An 18,899-nucleotide genomic window follows, 5' to 3' on the forward strand; every position below is an offset into this window, starting at 1 on the left:
GGGCTAATTTGCATATTCATTGATCCACGTATAAAAAATGAGGCAAGGGTGTAGAGTTTCATTCAAGCTATTTTAAGGCATGCATTTTTTGTCTAAGAGTGTACTGTACACTAACAAATAGGATGGATGATAGATAATTGTTGTAAGAAATGACTGGTAAATCTTGTAAAATTCCTGCAATATTCCCTTTTGCATTACACATTGTTATTGATTGTGCTATAGTAGTTCAAATACTAAATACTATACGAGATAATAACGAGAAACTAATTTTATAAATAAGCATTACAAGGCATTTGTTTCTGAAGTCTGGGATATTTTTAAAGTGGTTTCTGGTTGTCAGTAATTTTAGTGTTCATGTTAGACATCAGAGTCTTCCTGTTTGTATTCAGCCCATGTGTGTTTCACACTGTAAGTTATTTTAAAGATGAGATGCTTGATGAAACCAGAGAGACGGACCAGATTTGATCAGAATGTATTTACAGTACAGAAATGACATTTCACACAAAATTATTTTAAAAATTATTATTTCACAAAATAACATAAATAATGAACAAAACAAACATGTCAGTAGTTTTATAGTTTATGCATACAACAGTTTTTTCTTTGCTCTGCATAGGATTTGTACATATATTGAAGATGTTTTACTATAATACTGTTTGTACAATGCGACAGCAGACTGTAAATAAAAAATACACATCAACAAAAAGTCTTTGGCAAATGTAATACAAGTACATTCTCTCAACTGTAACGTATTTGATGAAAACGAAAGTTGTTTGTCAGAACTGGAGTGTACAGTACATGATTATGAAAAATGTTTTGCTGAATTGCACTTGTTGTAAAGCATTGAACTGTAACAGCTTGACGATCCCAAAATGTATTTGAGTTCTGAAAAGTAAATCATAAAGCCGATAACCAGTGACCAACCCATCTGTTGATTAATTGAACAGCTGCTAACTATTCTGTAAACACGTTTGGAGGTTTAAGTGCTTCATCTGATCAGTAGTACATGTTTGTTTTTTTTCTCAAATGCTTTAAAAACTCGTACCGAGCATCCAATCTGACTGAAGAGTGAGTAAGTTCACTGAAGATATTCATAGCCATCTCATAAAGAGCACAACCCATAGTGCAAAAAATAACACTGAGGGGTGAATTCACTAAACCACTTTTGCATCTGTATTTCAGCACCTGTCAAACCACCTCCAAACCAGGTGCTAAATGTGCTGAAATACTGTTTTACAGTACAGTGTTTCCCGATTCTTATAGGCCATGTACATACTGTAAGTTTCAGGAGTGAAAACCGCATTTAAATGCGGGAGTGAATCCCCTAAATTATCGTTACATGTGTGTACGGAACACGACTCGCTCTCAAAACTGCGATGATTGACAGCTTGGAAACCATAGCGACGTTCTGCCGTCTGGCGTGTTTGGAATCCGTTATTGTGACCAAAGTGATATTACAGTGACAAAACACTCCTTATTTTCAGCAATTTAACTAAATGTTAAACACTGTTTATGCTTGAGCGTCATGATCAAACATTATAAGTGTTTTTGGGCTTGTTGTTTAAGCTCGCTCATAAAGCGATTGGGTTTATGTAGTTATTAAAGTGAACAGAAATGAGTCGTGATAATTTGGTCTTATTTTCAGCATAAAGCATTTGTGTTATGCCGAATGCCTGCGCGTAATTTCGCTGGCTTCCATGGCAGATCACACTATAAATAAACGCGTAATCACTTACTTTAATGCCCTCCACAGGGTTGCCTGGTTTTCAAAACAAAACCCACACAATTGCCCCTCAAAACTAGTCCAATCACATTTCAGGGGGGTCCCACGGTAAAAATTACTTACCGGAGGGTAAAATTTGCGTTTCCAGGGGATAAATATTATGTTATTTTGGGTCGATTCAACCCGCGGACATGAAAAACAACCCGTGGCAACAGTGTAAAAGTAGCCCAATTCTGCGCGAAAACCGCAGACTTGGCAACACTGGCCCTCTGTGTTTACTTCAGTATGACAGCACGCTGTGTGTGTTGCCAAGTCCACAATTTTCCCGCACAATTGGGTTACTTTTTCACTGTTGCCGCTGATTGTTTTGCAACTCCATGGACTGAAGCGATCGCACTAATGCGGTATTTAACTCCGCGAAAAGCGATTGGGCTAGTTTTGGACTAGTTTTGAGAAGCAATTGAGTGGATTGTGTGGTAAAAACCTGGCAACCGCGTTTGTATCGTTCTTTTGCGCATGCAGATCAGTTCAGAACCATGATCTGTTCACATTGGAAATCTGATATTGGCCACAATACAGCTATACAAAAAAATCTGATCTAAGGCTCACAGTGTGAACATATCCATAGAGACATCTCTGATGCATGTTAAAAAATGTCATTAACAACTAGCAGTGAACACTGCATAGAATTTCAGTAAATGCAGTTGTATTTTTCGGGAGTTAATTCGGCTGTAGAATGCGTTTGTCACTCCTGTATTTTACTGAAGTGTGTGTACAGAACAGGATTAAGCACTAAAAGGTGAACTGACAACCGCAGTGTGTACGTGGCCTTAGTGAATCAGGTGTAAAACTATCATATAAGTGGTCGCGATTCAACTCCCTCCTGAGAATTTGATACATAATTTGATCTATGATAAACATTAAAAAATGCATAATGAATGAAAATAATCCATGCATACTGTAGTGTCCTTGTCATTATAAAAACGACATACAAAAAATGCATCTTCGAGTATTTCCACTTATAATCAAATCTGGTCTCAGTAGTACCAGGATTGACAGCAGGTCAGTTTTCTCTGTTTGATGAAATATTTGTCTCCTCGCTTCTTCTCTTTCAAGTTTGTATCTGATTGTTTCTCACAGAAGTGTGCTAGCAATCTTCTGCTGGCGTTGAGAGGGAGGAGTAGGTCTGCTTTTATTTCCATGCTGAGTTTGAGTACACACTGTATTGAGTAATAGGGAGTGGAGTCCGTGTGAGTTTTACTGTTCGTTTTTGCGAAGTCCACAGACACACACCGAGAGAGAAACCTGTTAGGAGAATCTGCTACCATGCGTTGGAAAGGTTTTCCTTGTCAGAGACTCTCCAGATGTGTTCGTATTGTAGGTATTCGTAAATGAAGTGTAGGTACATAGACATTTTTTTTACATTTGGATAGACACTGAAAAGTACATTATCAGCACACTGACAGCATCTGAAATGCTTTTACAAATGAACAAGACTTTACGTTTGTAATACGGCGATATTGTTCATTTCAGTGTCTATCCAAACTAACAAAAAGAACCACTTTAAGTATGAATGCCTATGAATATAAATGAGAGGACAAAATATAAAAGTGTTACAAAAGCAGATGTTAATTCCATTGTACGTTTTAAAAATCATATTTACCCTCAGTCCGTGAGATATACATTTATTGTTCATTTTTTAAGAGTTTTCCCTCGTCACGTGTGTGAATGGCTGAATTGTCGTTGAGATGTTTTTGTTCCTGATTGGTCTGTTCTTCATCATGTGACCGCATGAAACCACTCTGTCCAATCAGCTCCACTGCTCACACTGGCAGAATATGAAGTCCGAGTCCATGGGCGTGCCGCCTAATTTGGTTTCCGTGGTAACTAGTGGCGGTCATATGCAGCGGCAGCAGTTGGGGGGGCGGAGCCTCTGGATGCACTATAATAATAGGGGGAACCTGAAAGTTAATAAGAAAGGAATGTACCATTTCAATACACCATGAAAGTGACTGCATATTTGCTTTAAGCATGATATAGTTTTGATTTCATGTATGCCAGTCCTTCACAATAATTAATAATTCCACCAATTCCTTCATTGTTTGCAATAACTTGCAATTTTGTCTTATTTTTGCATATAACATGTACTTTAGCATGATCCATGAATTACAACACAATCAAATTGAACTGATTAACACAATTGTGAACACAAAGTGCTGTTTTTATTTACAGTGTTGTTTACACAAATATATTTCATGTTGTTTCAACTAACATTTAATGGCTTACGACATTTAACTTGTGCACTAAAACATTCACACTGACATTAATTACGCAATGATTGGTGAATATTCACTGCATAATACCACAAAAAAAATTAGATTAAATCGATTTAGACCGGAAAATCAATAAGATCCAGGTGGGACTGTTAACTAATTTCTAACAAATAAATAACCTGTTAACCAGTTCAAGTTACTACAATTATGGTTAAATTCATTTGGGATCTTCTTTCAACTGCTTAGCTTAACTATCTATGTATATTATGTATTACTGTTACGTTACATTATGTTACGTAATGTTATGTTACGCTGTTATGTTAACGTGTTACGTTATGTTGTTACATTGTTGTTACATTATGTTATGTTATGTTATGTTACATTGTTATGTTACGTTACGGTACATTGTTACGTTAAGTTATGTTACATTAGGTTATGTTATATTACTTGGTGTTACGTTAAATTCTGTTACATTACGTTATGTTAAGTTATGTTACATTATGTTATGTTACGTAATGTTATGTTAACTTACATTACGTTATGTTATGTTGTTACATTGTTGTTACATTATGTTATGTTATGTTGTTACATAGTGTTATGTTACGTTACATTATGTTACATTGTTATGTTACGTTACAGTACATTGTTACGTTAAGTTATGTTACATTAGGTTATGTTATATTACTTGGTGTTACGTTACATTATGTTACATTACGTTATGTTACGTTGCATTGTGTTACATTACGTTATGTTACGTTATGTTACGTTACATTGTTCCGTTATGTTATGCTACGCTGTTATGTTAACTTGTTATGTTATGTTGTTACATTGTTGTTACATTGTTATGTTATGTTGTTACACAGTGTTATGTTACATTACATTATGTTACATTGTTACGTTACGGCACATTGTTACGTTGTTACATTAGGTTATGTTATATTACTTGGTGTTACGTTAAATTGTGTTACATTACGTTATTTTACGTTATGTTACATTGTTACGTAATGTTATGTTATGTTATGTTAACTTACGTTACTTTATGTTATGTTGTTACACTGTTATGTTAAGCTGTTATTTGTAGTGCTGTAAAATCGATTCATTGTGATTTAATCACATCTAACATAAGTTTGTTTACAATAATATATGTGTGTGTATACAACGGATATATACGGTATTGACACGACATTTTTGTAAGAGACAGATGGTTGGTGACACTCACTCAGTATTGCTGGGTTGCTGAATCTCCAGGCTTCATTGTAGGTTGTGTATTGTGGATGGCTGTAGGGATTCCCTGAAAATTCACTCCCTGAAACGGCAACATACAGGCATTTTAAAATAATGCACCAGATTTTAAATCACATTTGCTGTTACTTTGGGAGTTTATGATAAAACCTCAAACTTGTTCAGAAAATGTAAAATATATTTTCACTCACATCGTAATGTCTGATTTCTAAAACCCATTGTGCCCTGTTGCCCTTTTTTTCCTCTCAAGTTTCTTTCTCTATTGTGGAATTTGATTGTGCAGGAAGAAAGGCAGAGCTTTTGTGTTGGTATAACACTGTTTCTCTTTTATGGGATAATAAAGAGGTGTTTTTATATGCTCTGGCTGAGGGATGTGCACTGAGGGCTGTCAGTAAATCTCTCTCTGAAGCAGCAGGTGTAATGGACACGTCTGCCGAGAGCTGCTGCTGCTCCTAATACATGGAGCTGCTAAAAATAATGCAAGATCGAATCACATTTTACGAATTAGTTTGAGCTCAGTGATCACAAAATGCCTTTCGTCTGGAAGTCTGTTGGACCAGTTAATTCTTTAGTCAATCGAGGTTTGATGGTCAATAGTTAAAGGTTTCCTGGATTCACACACCAGTGAAATGCTATGAATGTCTGCAGGCTGTTGTAAACACTACAGGACTTCATTTATTGGTATTGGTGTCTGGTCAGTTCATAAATGTAAGTCACACTAATATTTTATTATTTGAGCTTTCATCAATGTAGAGATTTTAAAGTGAAGTGTAATGTTAAAATACTTTATTGTGTTCCAGTTTAATTTGCATAGACAGCTAAACTATCATTCAAAAGTTTGGGGTCGGTATGATTTAAAAAAAAATGTTTTTATAAAAGTCTCTTTTGCTCAACAAGGCTGCAATAACTTGATCAAAAATACAGTAAAAAAAAAATATTTTGAGTATCTCAACACTAGCTGCATTTCCAAACTCCCATATATCGCAAAAAGTTTTTATGCTCGAATGAGATGGTTTTTCAGGCAACTCGAAAAAGGAATATTGCGCAAAACTACAATGGAAGCAGTTTTTCCACATTTACAGGTCACCTGGTGTCCGTAAAAGTCGATATGTTTGGACAGAAGACGAAACAGAGTTCTTTATTAAACTCATAAAAGAAAAAGAATTATGGGAATACTGGATTCTAAATGACAAAGAAATGCCACAATTTATCAAGACCTCGAAGCGGATAGGAGGGAGAAACACCTCATACTTGGCCGCTCCCAAGTATAAGCGGCTTTCCTTTCCATTAATTCTTGGATAACACACCTATGTCTTCTTCGATTTAAAATAATGGCGATATACTTAAAGTGGACCTATAATGCCCCAAGATGTAATATAAGTCTCTGGTGTCCCCAGAATGTGTCTGTGAAGTTTCAGCTCAAAATCCCCCACAGATCAATTATTATAGCTTGTCAAATTTGCCTCTATTTGGGTGTGAGCAAAAACACGCCGTTTTTTTGTGTGTGTCCCTTTAAATGCAAATGAGCTGCTGCTCCCGGCCCCCTTTCCAGAAGAGGGCGGAGCTTTAACAGCTTGTGCTTCGGTTGTTCAACAACAACAAAGCTGGAGAATCTCACGCAGCCAAAATGAGGATTGTCAGTAACGGTGTTCAGCCTTACATTGTTCAAACCGGAGTCGACACTGATGGAGAGACTCGGGAAGAAGTTACAACTTTTAGACGTTTCTGAATGGTTAATGGATAAATTTATGTAGTTGCTGTGGAGTTGATTCAACTCATCCACTAGCATGTGCCGTCATGTTAATCTTTTGTGCAAATCCAGCATTGAATTGACCCTCGTTTGTGAAGCAGTCCGGTGTAAAATGACGGCATGTCAAACTTGGCTAGTGACTCAACTAATAGTATTAGTTGGGGTGGGACTATGTTTGCTTGACCAACGACAGATTGAAAAATTGGCACATGGCACGAAGACATCTTTCACAAAGCTGAATCATAATGATTACATTTGTTTTTAATGCATTTGAAGGTAAATATAAACTCCATAGCATTGTTTTTGTACTGTGCATTTAAAAAAATAACATCTTAAGCAGTTTTGTCAATTGCAAAAGATACTCACCAGGAACCATTCCAGCCAGTGTGGACGTGGGGTAGCTGCCCTGCCCGGTGGGTGGGACGTGAGGTGGATATCCAGGTAAGGTTGTGTTGGCCATATCCCGACCTGCACACATAAAACACAACAACACTCACTAGATGTTCCATCCATGAACAAGCTGACACTAAACTGATTGCAAATGCATTTTGAACTTGCTGTAGAAATATAGAACAGAATCCGTTTTTGGTCACATATAGTGAGTGCAACTTTAGCAACTAAATTTGCAGAAAAGAAAAAAAAAAATGTGTATCAAAGGATTTATTCTTGTCCTTTCGAGGTCAGAACAGAGAACAGATGTAAGCCTGGGTCATACTGACCGGCCCATACCGGCCTCCATTAAACAGTCAATGTCTCTTCTTAGCACCAAGAAGCTCCACATTCAGAGCAGTAATTGGGACTGACGCTTGGCTGTCCTACCCAACAACGCAAAGCCCGGACCCAGCCGAGCGCTGAAGCCTGACACCCCTCACAGACTAATGTTTTTGTTCAAGAAAGGGGGGCTTTGGAGGGTTTACTGGGGACGCTGGGGGAAACTTGGCCAGCAGTTCAATTCTAATGAGCAGGACAGTGTCCATCAAAGCTCAGCGAGTGTAATCCTGTGTGGACCAGGATGGTTTGCCAATGACCAGAAATAACATGCAGGCTAAACAGCAGTTAAAAATGAACTTAAAGGGACAGTTCACCCAAAAATGCCATCCTAGGTGTACATGACTTTCTTCTTTCAGATTGACACAATCGGAGTTATATTAAAAAAAACAGTGATTATAGTTTATAAAGTTTTAAATATGGATATTTTTCTAACAAAAACCCATTGCTTCGCTTCAGAAGGCATTTATTAACTTCCTGGAGCCGTATGGATTACTTTTATGATGGATGGATGCTTTTTTGGGCTTCAAATTCTTGAGCCCCATTCACTACCATTATAAAGCTTGGAAGAGACTGGATATTTTTTAATATAACTCCGATTGTGTTTGTCTGAAAGAAGATAGTCATATACACCTAGGATGGCTTGAGGGTGAATAAATCATGGGATCATTTTTGGGTGAACTATCCCTTCAAGATTGAATCTTTTTTTTTAACGTGCAATTATAAAATGGATATTATTACTCTAAAATCTGAAATTCATGCTACTTAAGCTACAAACCATGAAATCACCGTAAATAGCCTGTAGTTAGGCTAACAATGTTGGATTTATTATTCATAATAATCAATTATTTCGTGAATGTTGTTGTCTTAGTGATGTGTTGAATGATGTGTGTTTGTTTCAAAGATATATTATGGACAACTTGTGAAATGTGTCAATTCATAATGCAGTGTTAAGTATGCATTGCATTCTCGGAAATTGCCAAAAGGGGACCGTTAGCATAAACTGTCTTCTTATACTGTATGTTTTCTCATTTATGGCAGAGAAGCAGTTTGAGGAAGATCTTGCTGAGCAAATTTGTTAAAGTTAGTAAAACATTCGACATACAGTAGTGTATTTATTTATTGTTACGGCCAAAAGCATGCACATTAAAGTGCCCCTGTTATGCTGTTTTAAAGGCTCCTAATGCTGTTCTAGAGTCTCCTGCCACAGGTTTACATGCATCCAAGGTCAAAAAACACTTATATTGTCTTATATTATACAGCAATAATGCAGCATCAGCTCTTTTTTCAGAGTGTCTGAAATGATTCGATAAGGATTCAGTCTCTCTAAACCCCTCTGCTCTGATTGGTCAACTGCTTACAGAGTGTGTAGGAAACAAAACGCTTATTAGCATATCTGAATTTAAGCTTTCCCTCAGCACTTGATACATAGTGATATGAACATAAACGATGGCGTCGGAAGTGCATCAAAGTGGATTTGCTTTTGCATCGCAGAAAACAACGTCTTCTCAACACAAACAACATGAACCAAACTCTTTAAGTCTCAGCTACAACTACAGTGTTTGAGGGTGGGGCAAAGTAGACGTTGTTCACCGGCAGCCAATGAAGACCATAGGCTGGCATTATGCAAATTTGTTACAAACCTACATAGATATGGAACAGGAAGTTTCATTTCAGGCAGTTCAGAATTGCTTCTTTCTTTTGGGAGACAATAACTCCATTTATCTACACTTTGATTTTGACAAAGAGCCATATTACACACTACATGAAAGGTAATATCCCAAAAAAGCATAATAGGGGCACTTTAAGTATGTAAAAGAAAGCCATGCTTCAATGCATTGGGAAAGCATTCAGGCTTAAGAACTGCCGCAAAATTACACAGCTAGACTTGAGCTTTTTACCTTCCTCAATAATCTGTCAACATACAAGAAACACACAAAGCCTATTGAATTTTCCTTAAACCGCTATGCTGAAAATCAGGGTGACCTTAGTAATATCTGAAAAAGTCGAAAGGGTTGAGTGCAAACACTTGCTTCAACATCTCTGTATTAAATTCGCCACGACAGGGACACCTTAATGTTCCAACAACGAGGCTACGGGAAACGTTTGACCTCTATTTTCTACATTCAGGATGCAGCAATTTATCACCAGCCAAAAAACACGGCACCCTAATTAATTACAACTAAGCAAAGGATGTTTGGAGAGCCAAATTGCCCAAATTCCCTGGATGCACAGTGAAAGTCGTTTGTTATCAAATGTGTGCTCAAAGGTTAGTTTGCTTTTTGTGAAGATGGAATAAGCATTAATTTGTGTGACTAGGAGCGTGGTGCCCTCAGGTGCGGACACGGATAGCCAGTGTGTCAGGAGAGAGAGAGAGAGAGAGATACTATTGCTTCTTTTAACGGTGACAAATTCATTGCATTTCCCAGAAGCTTTTTCCATATAACTGTATATATATATATATATATATATATATATATATATATATATATATATATGGTTGATTGATTAGTTTTTAATGGGACAAGCCAAGGACTTAAAAGATGTCTATCTGTGAGGTATTCACAGTTCACCAAGAACTCACATCTCCTCTGGCACAGACTGCTTCATGAATCATTCATTTTTAATAGATTATGCAAATTTCTTTGCATAAAATCAACAAGATCAATAACTGTGGGCATTTTAATTGGGGTTGGAAAACATTTTAAGGATGAGCGTAATCTGTGTTTCTTTTCCGTTAAAGAAACTATTCAGCTGAACACTGGATCTCAGCCTAACCATTGGAAATCATTTAAATATTTTTGTTTTGGTTCTATTTGGCAAGTCTATCGTGCATGTTTAAACAGGAATACATTCATATTTAGAGGTAGTTCAACCAGTTTGTTCCATACTTGTGCATTATAGTCACTACTTTTAATGTGCTTTGGCGGTTTTGTCTTCTTTTTTTTTTAAGATTAATATGGGATAATAAGACTAATTATATAGAAAAGACTATGCATATTCTTCCTAAAATCTCTTTTTGTGTTCCACAGAAGAAATAAAGTCATATGGGTTTGGTTTGAGGGTCATGAAGGTGATTAAATTACGACAGATTAGCATGCTTATTATATTCATACTTGATTAATACGAACAATGCACAAATCTGTTGTGATTTGAAACTGCCATGAAACAGATAATCAGTCTGTCAACTATAAACTCACATTCTCTCTCTCTCTCTATTGCTTTCTGTCACCAGCCAAACACACAAACACAGTAATGGCCATAATGGCTTCCACATAATTATGTGAATTTTAATAAAAGCGGTGTATATTTATCTTTGACCTGAAGACGATCGTAAAACTGTCAGTAAACTTCACACATTTCACATTAATAACTGGCACAACAAGCACACTACGTTTTAATTAACTGTCCCATCATTTATTATTAACAAGAGCACGCTAGCAAGCGAGTGAGAGAGAGAGAGAGATACAGAGAAACAAATACCCCACGTTCCCTGTCTGCCATGAGCAAATGATGAATTTGTTTATGTAAATGTTAATATTTGGTATCGTTTTGAAGCTCAGCTCTGTGATGGAGCAGTTAAGGAACAAACATCCTCTGTGCAACAGCTCGTTAGTCTGAAGTTGGTTTAATTATGTCCGTTATAAGACCAACATCACTACGAGAATTGAATCTTCTAATACATGCATGTAAATAAAACATGATTTACACATAGCGGCAGAGTTCAATTTCACTTCCAATCATATTCAATATTTATATTCAATTGCAATACATAGACACTGGCTTTACTTTAGATTTTAGAAAGGCTTCAGGAACAGTTGCCTAAATAAATGACTATAATTGACTATTGGTGAACATTAATAGGTCTATAAAAGCAACTGGCCAAAAAGCAAAGCCATTTCAGAAGTGGAGCAAGTTATTATTGTTTTTTGTGTATATTGCAAAGACCAGCACAAACCCTCAGATTGACCAGTTTATCTCATTTTTAAATGCATTTAGTTATGACAAGGCCGCAGGATGAGAATTTGTATTCTTCATAAATTAAAGGGGACCTATTATGTCCTTTTTCAAAGCTTTGGTGTTGTTTTTGGGTCTACTAGAGTAGGTTTTCATGCATGAATGTTAAAAACACATTACTTTTCATTGTTGCAGCTGCTCTCTTTCTAGTCTGTCAGTAACGCTCTGTTTAGTTCCTGTCTCTATGAAGCCCCTCCTTCTGAAAAGCACAATGTGCTCTGATTGGTCGTCTGGACCAGTGTGTTGTGATTGGTCAAGCGCTTCTAGCATGTTTGGAAAATGTCCTGCCCCTTACCATAACCATGAGTTTCAACACACTACTAACTCAACCAGGCCCCGCCCCTTTATTTAGCAAAATACGAGAAATATTGTGACCGGAAGAAAACTCAAGACTACAATGGAGGCGTTTCGGGAAACAGTGACACTGATATAGAGAATAACTCCTGCTGGAGGGACTTTGGAGAGCTTTTTCAAGCTCAAACAGCAACATTACACACTAAAGAAAGACGAACATGTAAAAAAGCATAATAGGTCCCCTTTAATTAGCCATTTGAGCTTAATGAGGGGTAAACTGTCATTAAGGTTGGTGACATGGATCATGTGATCTTACCTACAGGGTAGCTCTGCGACACGCTGGCACCCAGGTCAGAGGTCGTGCTGGAGGATAAACTGGGTTTGACTTCGTCCAGGCCTGCGTTTAATGCAGGGAGGCTGTACTCACTCGCCTGCAGATCAAGAACATCAAGATCATGTCAACATCGCTCAACCCAAACACTGCATGTACAAGCCTTTGTTACGTTACTGACAGACATTCAAACAATTTCCTCTGTAAATTAATGTTCTTCCCTCTTTCAGATCAAACTAAAAACTCACTATAATATGTTTATATAAACATATTTCAGTCATTTGACAAGACAACATCTCTAATTGTTCATCTAATATTTTTATTTTAATTTATTTCAGCTTTATTTCAATTAACAAAATTTTTTTAATAGTTTTAGTTAATGATAATAACCTGGCAACCTCTCACAGCATCCTAGAATATTTGTCAGAATCCTTTCTGTCTTATAAAATAGGGGATAAAATCATTTTGCAACAAGCCATCGTTAGAGACGGCTGCATTTCCCACGGGCAAAATACAATTTCTGAGACTAAAAATGATGATATATGCTGTTGTTATGAATTTAAATGAAGGCCTTACTGATTAGTTCACTTCATTTTGTAAATAAGATCATTGTGAAGTTTTAGCATTTGCTAGTTCGAAGGCCTTCAGAAATGACATTGATAAGATTTATGATTTTCACAACCCCCTTCCATCACAGACATGCTCCTCAGACCGTGTCAGCAGATGGGGGGGATTTTTTTCTTAAACTCTTTTGTTATTTAATGAGATGAGACTTCCGGCGTCTGCATGTTGAGAATGTGTGTGTGTGTGTGTGTGTGTCACAGGGGAGGCCCCTGACCCCAGCCATGTCTGTCTCTATCACAGATAAACTCTAATTGTGGGCTACAACTGTTTGTGGCGGCTATGCCTGATGTTTGGCTCTTTTCGGTGGAGGTCGTGGAGCAGAACAGGGCTTTTCTCATGCAGATGGAGGGGAGAGTGAAAAGGATGAGCACATGGCTGGCAGAAGTGTGGGAGGAGAGCCTGTCACATTTAGCATCTCCAGAATGGCTTTTTAATGCCTCTAAACACAACCAAAACACTGGCTCTGTTCCAAAACCTAGTGAGCTGCCTATGTAGGCAGCGCTTTAGACATCATAGGAAAGCAAAGGCTGCTCCAAAAGTTAAGATGCATTCTTTTGGCCAAATTTGAAGGCAGTGAGCTCAGTGAAGTATATATATATATATATATATATATATATATATATATATATATATATATATATATATATATATATATATAGGGGTGTAACGAGATTCAATTCTGACGAGATCAAAAAGACGAGATTTCTTGTTGAGGTGAAAAGCTGTCTTGTGGTATTGCTATGCTGGGGTGTGAGGGTGAAATTAGGATAGAATATGCCACTGCTACATTTACATTACTCCTCCACTCTCCTTTTGATTTTAGAAATAATATAGAAATAAAAACCATTTAATTCAGTTGGATAACGGTCACTTCAATTCCATCCAGCTCATCCAACATGAGCAGCAGAGTTTATTGATCATGTGATGAGAGAAAGTGACGAGATGACTGACAAGACCATGGCGGAGGATTCGTTGCACAACAGAGCCTAAAAGCATGATCTGATCTGATCTTACAGAATGCGTGCTCAGAACCAGCGCTCCCTATTCACACAGCACCCGTGATCGCAAAATTGAAAGCGAAAGTAAAACGCGAGCATGCATTCAAACGCGATTTCAATACCCCGCAGTTTGAAAGCAGCTCTCTGATGCATGCAAATATCTCCCAATATGAAAGCTATGTCAGGTTGGGTTGTGTAGTTGTAAGCATCTCTCAGCTCTGTATCATGTTCGAAGAAAAATTTGGTCTCTTTTTGCACTTTGAATATTGAGAAAGTACTTTGATTATAGTTGCACTTACACACTCTAAAAAATGCTGGGTTAAAAACAACCCAAGTTGGGTTGAAAATGGACAAACCCAGAGGTTGGGTTAAATGTTTGCCCAACCTGCTGGGTAGTTTTATTTAAACCAACTATTGTTTAAAAATTGCTATATGGCTAGCTTAAAATGAACCCAAAATAGTTGGGAAATTAAAAACCAGATGCAATTAGAGGCAACAATAAAAGGTGAATGTTTATTAATAAGCTTTAATATTTTATTAATATAAATTTAATAGTTTAATAGTTTATTAATATAAATTTATTAATAAGCAATTTAATAAATGTTTGTTCTTTAATAATTATTCATTGAACATTAATAAATGTTCATTTCCAACATACTTTGGCTTAATTTTAATTAAGCAATACAGTAATTTTTAAACAATAGTTGAGTTAAATAAAACTACCCAGCAGGTTGGCCAAACATTTAACCCTACCGCTGGGTTTGTCCATTTTCAACCCAACTTGGGTTGTTTTTAACCCAGCATTTTTTAGAGTGCAGTATTGTTTGCACTAAATAAGACTAAAAGAAAACTGTTATTCATTTTTATTTATACTGTTTTTATTTCTATAATCAATTTGTGGAGAGGAGTTCAGTTAGGAGATCAAAAGTTGTATAAGTGCATAAATCATGTACTTCTAAGGTCTTAAGAGACTCATATGAAATCATACAGGAAAGAAGCCAGTCAGTTGAGTTTGTGGCAAAACATATATATGTGTGTGTATATATATATATATATATATATATATATATATATATATATATTCAAAACACATTGTACTTTCGTAATGTGACTTATTTAAAAATGTAAACAGTATATTCAACAACAAAAAAATATATCCATGGAGAAATAAAAAAACAACACTGAATTGAGTTATGTGCACTTCACATGAAGTGTGCTATTTGTTTGATACACTAAATTGTAAACACTAAAAGTGTTCCAAACTCCACCTGAGCAGGCAATAGACAGCAAGGCTTAGTTTTGGAACAAAGCCACTAATACTAATAGCCCGACATAGAGAGAAAGAGACAGAAATAGAACGGTGGTCTGGTATTGTGAAGGAGGAAAAAAAAAGGTCTATGAAGGGAGAAAATAGTCTGATTAATATTGCTTTAAATTAAAACTGATTTTTCTAGAGCGTTCCGTTCGTCCATTTTTCCTTCAAAGGCTTTCCGTGTTTCCTTCGTCTTTTTTTCCTCCTTTTTAATACCCTCTTTGACGGCCTTTGTGATTGCGAGTCATTTCCAATTCATTTCGGTATTGATCTTGCAGTGAAAATCAGTTTTGTAATTAGCTGCAAATTAGGCCTTCTTCTGGAGGTGAGTGCTGTCGGCCTGATTAATCGCTGGAGTAATGTCTCCCGATCGCACCCAAATTAAAATGAACTCAATTAGGCTGTTCCCTTTGCTTTATGGCTGCGACTCGCTCTTTCGGGGAGAGAAATTAATCGTCACTTGTTGTTTAGTAGTCTAATGAAAGTAAATAAAGGTTATCCATTATAATAAATCCAACACTTTTAATACAAAATTGTACATAAAGGGTTTCATATGGTGCTGTTTGTGTGTGTGTGTTAATTGCTAACATTGTTCTTTTGTGAGTGTTTTGCCACATTTAGATTTTGTAAACAGCTCTGAAGGAACCTTACAGGAAATGACATCATTTCTCATGTGTTCATGTTATCTATGGTCAGTGAGTGGGCAGTAGCTCATCTCATGTTGTTTTTCCTAAGAATGTATTTTTATTTCCATCAGAAAATCAATAAACCGAGGGAGTTCTGCTCTTTGATCCTCAATGCATCACTGCAACGCTAGCAAATTACTGATAAACAACACATTATACAACACAACAACACAAAATACATTATATATATATTTATATATATATCATGGTATTAGTATGTGATACCTATGGAAGCTTGTTTCTGCCACTAAATAAAAAAGGTAATTGGGACTTTTTATCTCACAATTCTTAGTTTTTTCTTAGAATTGTGACATTTAAACTTTCAATTGCAAATTATAAAGTCAGAATTAAGATATATAGTTGCGATTCTGACTTTTTCCTCGCAATTGTGAGTTTTTATCACGCAATTCTGACTTTATAATTCGCAATTCTGACTGTATATCACGCAATTCTGACTTTATATCACACAATTCTGACTTTATAACTCTAAATTATGATGTTATAACACACATCTGACTTTATAACGCACAATTCTGACTTTATAACTCGCAATTCTGACTTTATATCACACAATTCTGACTTTATACCTCACAGTTGTGACTTTATAACTCTAAATTATGACTTTATAACACAAATCTGACTTTATATGACACAATTCTGACTTTAACACACAATTCTGACTTTATATCACACAATTCTGACTTTATAACTCTAAATTATGATGTTATAACACACATCTGACTTTATAACGCACAATTCTGACTTTATAACTCGCAATTCTGACTTTATATCACACAATTCTGACTTTATACCTCATAGTTGTGACTTTATAACTCTAAATTATGACTTTATAACACAAATCTGACTTTATATGACACAATTCTGACTTTAACACACAATTCTGACTTTATATCACACAATTCTGACTTTATAACTTGCAATTTTGACTTTATTTTAAGCAATTCTGACTTTATAACTCGCAATTCTGACTGCCACTGTATTTTTTGTATAAATAGGTCTAAATATCAATATGTTTAGTTTCAGCAGCACACAGAGAGCACAGAGGGTAACGTCACTCACCTGCTCCGGTTTGACGTGTTCAGAAGTGGGAAAGACGTCGGGGAATGCCGGCCTCTCGAACACTCGGTCCAGGGCCTCTAACTGCTGCTGTGTGAAGGCATCGGCTCGCAGATGTTTCCTCAGGCTCTCCACGCTGCCCTGAGAATCACTGCTCTGCGCTGAACCCTCAGAACCATCTACAGACACAGAAGAAACTGCTTTCTACTCCTCTGGGGTGAGAGAGCAACATTCTACAACAACCACATGATGTTAAGAATATTCTAGAACCATAATATTCTAGAATCTATAAGAGTCAAATGAGAGAAGGTAACATTTCAGGTCATTTGAGTTGTTCTCTACGAAAGCAAACTCTCTTTCTGTGCTTTGAATGGGAAGCTCAAGTAGATTAAACACAAGATAAGCTCTATATTTTGTAGATAAAATAATTTAAAGGGATAGTTCACCCAAAAATGAAAATTTGATGTTTATCTGCTTACCCCCAGCGCATCCAAGATGTAGGTGACTTTGTTTCTTCAGTAGAAGACAAGTGATGCTTTTTAACTCCAACCGTTGCGGTCTGTCAGTCAAATAATGCGTGTCAATGGGAACTCTATCAATAAGAGTAAAAAAAACATGCACAGACAAATCCAAATTAAACCCTGCGGCTCGTGACGACACATTGATGTCCTCAGACACAAAACGATCGGTTTGTGCGAGAAACCCAACAGTATTTATATCATTTTTTACCTCTAAAACACCACTATGTCCATCTGCGTTCAGCACTCAGTTAGTGAGTTCTGATCACACACAAACCGATCGTTTTGTGTCTTAGGACATCAATGTGTCGTCACGAGCCGCAGGGTTTAATTTGGATTTGTATGTCGTGTTTTTTTACTCTTATTGATAGAGTTCCCATTGACACGCATTATTTGACTGACAGGCGGCAACGGTTGGAGTTAAAAATCACCATTTGTGTTCTACTGAAGAAACAAAGTCACCTACATCTTGGATGCGCTTGGGGTAAGCAGATAAACATCAAATTTTCATTTTTGGGTGAACTATCCCTTTAAAGGGGTCCTTGATTATGATTTTCACTTTAGTTAGTGTGTAATGTTGCTGTTTGATCATAAACAACATCTGCAAAGTTACGATGATCAAAGTTAAATGCAAAGGGAGCTTTCTAAGGACTACAACAAACAGCTGGTAGGGACTACAATGAACTTCTTCCTGGGTTGGTGACATCACAAACCCCCTTCTGGAAAGGGGGCCGGGAGCAGCAGCTCATTTGCATTTAAAGGGACACACACAAAAAAGCAGAAATTTGCAACTTATATTTTTGTTAAAGAACTTATATTTTTAGCACAAAAACATATGTTATTTGACCACAGGTATGTTACAGAAGTGAGATTGGAATTGCTGATGACTGGTTTCGGGAGTTCAGAATCAATTCTTTCTTTTAGGAGACAACTTTATTTGTCATGCACTTTGATCTTTATAACTTTGCAGACCTTTTACATTCACAAACAGCTATATTACTCACTACATGAAAGTTAATACTCAAAAAATCACAATAGAGGCACTTTAAATTGTCTTTTTAGCGTTAGGTCTACATGAAGATCTCAATGACAGTAATTTGAAATCTGCCATCTTTGGTCATGGGAGTAAACAACATATGTTTGCATGTATCTTGCAGAAGTTACTAGGTTTACCCAGTTTAGATGGTCATAACCACAGATGGATAACTTTACACAGACTATGGCTAGACTAGTCTAAGAATGAATCTATGCTGTCAGAAATGATTAAATTAATTTAAAGCCAGGAA

The 18,899-nt window shown here is 36.5% G+C and overlaps 1 protein-coding gene across 4 annotated transcripts in view; it reads right to left on the minus strand.

The window, feature by feature from the left end:
* Positions 1–440: 440 nt before the first annotated feature.
* Positions 441–18,899, minus strand: part of pax2b (paired box 2b) — a 37,842-nt gene continuing 19,383 nt past the window's right edge. For 2 of the 4 annotated variants that reach the window (XM_048170914.1, XM_048170913.1), the window contains 5 exons: positions 17,099–17,274; positions 12,384–12,498; positions 7,355–7,456; positions 5,216–5,302; positions 441–3,665 (listed from right to left, as the gene is read on the minus strand). In XM_048170914.1, coding sequence (XP_048026871.1) covers positions 3,547–3,665; positions 5,216–5,302; positions 7,355–7,456; positions 12,384–12,498; positions 17,099–17,274 — 599 coding nt within the window. In that variant the 3' untranslated portion in view covers positions 441–3,546. Of the gene's footprint in view, positions 3,685–5,215; positions 5,303–7,354; positions 7,457–12,383; positions 12,499–17,098; positions 17,275–18,899 lie in introns of all 4 variants that reach the window. The other 2 variants (XM_048170916.1, XM_048170915.1) reach the window with 1 other exon arrangement.

The sequence above is a fragment of the Megalobrama amblycephala genome, linkage group LG20, assembly GCF_018812025.1.
Source record: "Megalobrama amblycephala isolate DHTTF-2021 linkage group LG20, ASM1881202v1, whole genome shotgun sequence".
Lineage (NCBI taxonomy): Eukaryota > Metazoa > Chordata > Actinopteri > Cypriniformes > Xenocyprididae > Megalobrama > Megalobrama amblycephala.